The 6,811-nt window shown below is 48.1% G+C and overlaps 1 protein-coding gene across 1 annotated transcript in view; it reads right to left on the reverse strand.

Moving 5' to 3' along the window:
- The window catches only part of VPS4A (vacuolar protein sorting 4 homolog A), a 13,318-nt gene extending 12,203 nt beyond the window's left edge, over nt 1-1,115 (reverse strand). Inside the window, exon 1 of the mRNA XM_044659378.1 lies at nt 964-1,115. Within this exon, the coding sequence (XP_044515313.1) occupies nt 964-1,115 (152 nt within the window). The remainder of the gene's footprint in view (nt 1-963) is intronic.
- Nucleotides 1,116-6,811: the final 5,696 nt, after the last annotated feature.

Genomic DNA, 6,811 nt, shown 5'->3' on the forward strand with positions numbered 1-6,811 from the left:
CCCTCTACCACTGAAGGCTGTCATCTACTCGGCAAGTTAGTCTTAGGAAGTTGACATATCACAGAAGGCTCACGTGAATTGCCCAGGGTCACAGAGTCAAGAGGTCAGTCCATATCTAGGACCAAAGAAAAGGCACCTTCTCTGCAGCTTACAGTCTTAGTGACTGCCTACAACACTGAGAGATTTAAAACACTTGTGTTGGCTCACATGCCAGGATGTCAGTCAATATATCTAGAACTGGGGGGCAGACACTTCCTAGCTATGTGACCCTGGGCAAGTCTAGCCCTCACCACTCTTCTGACTTAGAATCAATACACAGAACTGATTCTAAGATGGAAGGTAAGGGTTTTAAAAAAAGAATATATATATATATATATATATATACATACATATATATGTATGTATGTATATGTATACGTATGTATATGTAGGATTAAATAAAAGTAGGCTAAGTACCTAAGCTTCAAGATGGAAATTTTATGAAGTAGAGAAAAGAACAATACATAAACCTGCTTCCCCCAGCACATGTCTTCATAATAAATTCCTCCAAAGAGTGGAGAAAAACAATAGCAATTCACATTTCTGGAGTATTTTAAGGTTTACAAGCATATTCTGCAGAAACATAACAGTGAGGCACACCTATCTTATTGTACCCATTTGACAGATGAAGATACCTGAAGTTCAGAGGTGAAGTGACTTGCCTAAATCAAAGGTGGGTGTGGAACCTGGCCTCTTACTCCAGCTGTCCCCTGTCCTAGGGCTCATGGCCATTCACCAAGGGATGTAGAGAGAACCTGAGTCCAGGGAGGCCAAAGGGAAGTCCTATTCAGACCCAGCTGCTCTCCCTCACGGCCCAAGTGGACTCTGGCCTAACCACTCCCTCCCTGGGTGACCATGCGGCCTCATTTTCCCCCTCTGTGAAAGGTAGGAGCCAGTGGCAGCCTCCAAGGCCAGGTCTAACACCTGTCGTGGCTTCCCGGGCAGGCTGAGATCTGGGTCACAGCCTGGGCAAAGCGGAGTCTGGGGGCAGCCCGGGCGGCCTCCGTTTCCCAAGCCACTGGGGTGCAAGGGAGGACGGCTGGATCAGGCTCCGGACCGGGTTTAACACCTGCCATGGAACCCCGGCTAGACTGGGGGTGGGGCCTGAGTCACATCCTGGGCATAGTGGAGGGCAGCTCAGGAGGCCTCAGTTTCCCCGGCCGCGGGACCCGGCGTGCAGGGGTGGAGGCCCAGGACGCAGGCTCGGGGCCCATTCTCAGCGGCGGGGCCGGTCGGGCTGGGCCGGGCCGGGCCGGGCCAGGCCGGAGGCCTCAGCCTCGGCCTGGGTTCGGCGCAGGCGGCCTCTCGGCGCAGCTTTGCCCGAGGGCTCTGAGGCCAGTACCTGGAGAGTTGAAGTTGTCATTTCATCTCCCGGGCGGCCCCGGCGGCCCGCGGCGCTGGTTCCGGCCTCGGTGCGGGCCCCTGCGGGAGGCCGAGGGCGCTGGGTCCAGGACGGCCGACGGGCGGAAGGGGACGCGCGGCGGGCGGGGCCCCGGCAGGGCGGCCTCGGCTCCGCTCGGCTCTGCTCGGCTCCGAACCCACCGCGATCGAAGGAGCGAGAGACCGAGCGAGAGCGCCAGCGAGAGGGCGGCGAGCGCAGCCTAGAGCTGCCCGGCCTGGCTCGGCGCCGCTGCCCCCTAGTGGCCGTGGCGGAAATCTTCAGCCTCGCCTTCAACCATCCCCTAGCCGGCGGCCCCGCACTGCAAAGCAGAGAATCGGGATCCGAGGAAAAAAGCGGGACGCGCGAGATTTAACCTGAGCGGAGATCAGAATAAGGATCGGGATTATGGCACGTATGGTTGGAAGGCAGAGCCTCTGAATGGAGACGGTAGAAGACCAGGCTAGAAAGGTAGGTTAGAGGCAGATGGTGGAGAGTCTTGAATGCCGCGGCCACTCGGTTTTGGGGTAGTTCTGGAGCTGAGAAGAGCTAGGCAAGCTACAGAAAGCATCCCTATATAGAGCACTCGGGCCGGTGCAGAAGCTTCTCCAGGGCATACTCATTGTTTGCAATAGTTTTTATTTAAGGGGGGAAAATAGCTACTAGGTTGATCCTCTGCCCCAGCTTTTTCCTTTCAGCTCAAAATTGCAGGAAGATTTGGGACCGCCAGTCTAGGAGCGCGACGCGCAGGAACAGAGTACCTGGGCCGCCGGCTCCATAGACCCTACAAGAGGTGGTCAAGGTAAAATGTACAAGCCTCAGCAGCCGACTGCACTGCTCCCCCGAAGTGACACACCGGGCTGACAGGGAGAACGTTTCCGCCATCACCTAATACGGGGCCAGGTGGGGCTCTTTTCCCCCTCGCCCCTTTTTATTTTGGGGGGAGCGAGGCTAAGTGGGGAAGAAGAGTTCACGCACGCTCACCTAAGCCTTAATTATCTAAGGACACAGAGGGTGGAGCGGTTCCACCGGAAATGAGTTCCTTACCTTGGCCTCCGGTATGCTTAGTTACTCAAAGGAGGCTTCTGAGTCATTCAGCTGACCCATCCGATCCTTCCGAACCATTCGCCTTGCTGGCCAAGGAGTGCCTTCGCGGGCCAAATAGCGCTCCCAGTCAGATACCTAACATAATTGGAGGGTTTGGCTGTTCAATGAAGCCCCGCCCTTTTTTTCTGGTTTTGCAAAATCATTTTTATGACCGCATTTTAGTATTTCAGTTGGCTGCATCTTTTACCTTGTTTTCTTCACTTACAAAATTGAATAATATGGAAATGTTTTGCGTGATTATACATGTATAACCCAGGGAAAATGCAAAAAAATTTTTTTGAATTATTCTTTGCTCAAGTTAAGGTTAGATGCATTTCCCGAGCACATATCCACCTGGGATATGGGTAACGGGCTTGGGATTAAAACTGTTGCTGAGGATAGTGTCCAAAGTAAATGAGCACTTGTCCATTCTCAATTATTATTTCTTTTTGACGCCTCTGAAAAATATCCCCCCCCCCCCCCCCCCGTGGTCTGCATGAGAACACCAGGACCAAATGGGTCAAATGATTTAGCTTCCACCCTCAGGAAGTGCGCTGTACAACCAGGACAAGAACTCATCAGCTCATTTAAACTTTAACTCAGAGCATGTGATGGCCCTCAATCTATTTATAAGTGGCATTTGAGGCAGGTATCTTGGGAGAAGAAAAGCGGTAAGTTAAAACCAAGCAAATCTCAAAGCAAAACTTTTTATTTACAGTATAAAGGTTACAAAGGTATATATGTACTTATATATAGAGAGCCCTTAAGTCACACGACTTCATTGTAATGTACAATGCTATAGTTTATATGCAACTCAAGGAAAGTGTTGTCTATGTCTCCATATTTCTGGTATACACATAAAGCTTTCCTGGGATTGATTGTTAAGAACACAATACTGCCCTGTTTTACATGAATATTTCATTTTGGTAGCCTAGACCCGCCAGAAGAGTCTTAAGAGGAAAGAAGTCTTATTTGGATACAGAGCGGAGCTTTATAAAGAATTTTTTAAAGGACAGACTTTTGATTCTTCATAGCAGTTTTATTACAATCGTCCAAGCCTCCATATTTAAAAAGCCCCAGGAATAATATCCATGTGTGAGAGAGGAGAGAGAAGGGGAAGAGAAAGACAGGATGTGCACGGATGTGTGAGCCCAAACATGCCATTTTACACAGATCATTTCCGTTATTTCCCCAGAGTCCTTGATGGAACCAAAAGGAGTGGCTGTTGCTTGTCATGCTGTATTCATTTAGTAGATGGTAAACGTAACACTGGTGCCATTTATTACTGCAAGAAATTCCAAAATGGCTCTTTTCAAAGGGCAGATTTGTTGTTACTAAAGATGAGGAAACAACAACAGCCACGAGTGGCAATGCGAAATACAACTTTAAATTCTCATCCGTACTCCTGCCTTTAATAGGGAAAATACATAATAGGGATGAAAAGTATAGCTAAATCCATAAACAGAATAGATGGATAAAAGGTATCATGATTCCCAGGGTATGGATTGCAGACCCCTAAATATAGAGATCCCCATGGCATAGAATGGAGAACACCATTCTAGAACTCCAAGAGTCTAATGGAAGGACCAAGACACTGAGGCAACGATCAGATTTCCAAGAACAGTTCTAGCATACCCGAAAACCGAGCGGTTAAGGGCCAAAGTGACCTTCACACGCTATACCAAGAACAGGAATATTTGTTCTGAATACACCTGAGGCTTATCCACTTAAAAATAATCTATGCTGTGAGGTCAGAGGAAAAACCTATTTAACTCAATAAGGCATTTTGTATAGAAAAGGGCTTTGGTTGGATGAAAGTTTCTTGATAAATTAAAAAATTTCTTCTCTCAAGTACATTCCATGTTCTGAGACCATGTCTCCAGTATTTGCTTTAAAAAAAAGGGGGGGGGGGAAGGGAAGACGACTAAGTTTCCCAAAGTCTACATTTTGATCAGTCACTAAAGAAGCATTTTACCATGCTAACAAGGAGCTACGGAAAGGGCTATCAGTCTGGAAATTTCCGTAACAGCACCACTTAGAAAAAAGTTGACAGGTGGAACAAAGAGTAATCCTATTTAATTCTCCTCTGCATAATCCAAAGCATCTCCTCTCCTCTCTCCCCATCTCTTCCATCATCACAGTTCTTCCCTCAAAACAACAGAGCTTGCTTTGTTTGGTCACAACTTATTTAGGAGATGAAATTCCATAAGATGTCATCCCAAGCTTTTCCTTCCTTCCAATGGGAAAGAAAAAACTAATTTATACCATCTGAGAGTTGGAAGGAACCCCAGAAGTCCCCTAATGCAGTTCCATCCCCACATCCTGAGTGCCCTCTTCAAAGACTGCCAAGAGTGGTTCTAAAGCGGAGGAGACACCCTCCATGAGAATTCACTACCTTCCTCCTGAGGCAATTCCTGTGGATTTTTCCTCCTGTTTCATCAATATGAGATTGACTTTAAAGTGCTCGGGCTGTTCCCCTCATTTTCACGGGGGAGATGGCCTTCTCCAAGCCCAAGCATCCCTACAGGCCTTTTTGTCCAGTTTGCCAGCATCCCCCAAGGAATAAAAATGGAAAAACACTTTGGTAAGAACTGAAACCCTGCCGCAGAGGGGGAGGCGGGATGTAGTGGGGCAGGAACTAGATTTGTCCAGAAGTCTGGCTTCCCGCGGGTGAAGCCCCAAAGCACCAAATGCAGTCTGGGGAGTCATAGGCACTTCAATGCTCCGCGAATGAATGTTCTTTCCCCCCACAGTAGAAGCGATCTCTGGTTTTAGCCAACACATTTCTAGGCAAGCCGAGTTATGTTTAATATGGTACATTACTGTTAACTAGGTTCTTTAGACAGCAAGCACCAGGTGTTATCTGTAAGAAGGCACGTACAACCATGACATCAAAAGCAGGACAGCTGGAAAAAGGGGACAAAAAACTCCAGTCACGTGAGAAGTGTAGGAGAGATGACCAGTGGCTGAAGTTAAATCTCACCAATTCTAAAATAAAAACATCACATAAAAAAAAAAATTTCCTTAAAGCAAAAGCATAGAGGCAGCTGGGTGGCTCAGTGGATAGAAAGCCAGCCCTAGAGAAAGGTCACTGGGGGCCCAAATCTGACCTCGGACACTTCGGGGCTGTGTGAGCCTGGGCTAGTCACTTGACCCCAATTATCCAGCCCATCCCCATCTTCTGACTAGGAGTCAATACTTGTATTGCTTCTAAGAGAGAAGGTAGGGGTTGAAAAAAGTCACATCTAAAAATATTCCTTAAAAGCTAAAGCATATAAATAACTCATTAGGGAGTAGAAGGGGTTTCACTTGGGGGAAAAACAATCAGCTTCAAAAGTACAAAATGGGGGGGAAATGTGGTTAGAGGACAAACTTTGTTTGAAAAAAGACCAGGGGAAATTCTGTAGACTTTATATGAGCTTAAGGAAAGTTAATCACGCCATAGGAGGATGTGGGAAGGAAAAGGCTTGGTGGGGGGACACTGTGTAGCTCACTTCCAGTATTTGAAGGATTTCATGTGGACAAAGGAAGCCGTTCTTGCTTGGCCCCACAAGGGAGAACGAGAAGCAGGTTTAAGCCTGATGGGAGGTCAAACTTTCGGACAATTAGAACCGTCCAGAAGGGGACTGGGTTGCCTCAGGAAGCAGCTGGCTCTACTTCACTGAAAGGTTCTTAAGCAAAGACAGGATGACCAGGGTTGGCCAAGGCTGGATCTCAGGAACCCTCTGACGCAGACTTTGCTACACGGGCACAGCCCTGCGAGGGCAGCCACCCAAACGGGAGCCACTGTGAGGGAAGGCCACACTGGACTTTGGGGCAAAGGACTCGGGAGTAGCTACTTTAACACACCACCTGCACTAAGCAAATCTCTCAGCCTTGTTGGGACAAGTCACTTGAATTCACACCTCGTTTACAAGACCCAAACAGAACCAAGTGGTTAAAGTGGTGGCATAACCATTTCTGGCATGTTTAGGAACCCAGAAGGATTTGCCACATGCTGGGCTAAGAGACCGGCCTTTGGGGATTTATGAACTGGTTGGTTTCTAGAAACATTTACATCTGAGCCCACCCAACAGAAGTACAACATTGAGGTGCCGAGTTCTAGGTTACCAGGCAAAAGATGCCCCTGACTAAAATGGGGGCATCGGTTGACGAATTCCTACACTTCCTATACTTCTTGGTGGGCACAGACGGGGTAGGGAGGAAGAACTGGCAGAGACAACTATCTAAATCTAACCAAGACGCCAGACTTCACCAGTTGCATATGAGGTCTCACCAGAGATCAATCTGCAGTGGCCCAATGGGTCC

Source organism: Gracilinanus agilis, chromosome 2, assembly GCF_016433145.1.
Source record: "Gracilinanus agilis isolate LMUSP501 chromosome 2, AgileGrace, whole genome shotgun sequence".
Classification (NCBI taxonomy): domain Eukaryota; kingdom Metazoa; phylum Chordata; class Mammalia; order Didelphimorphia; family Didelphidae; genus Gracilinanus; species Gracilinanus agilis.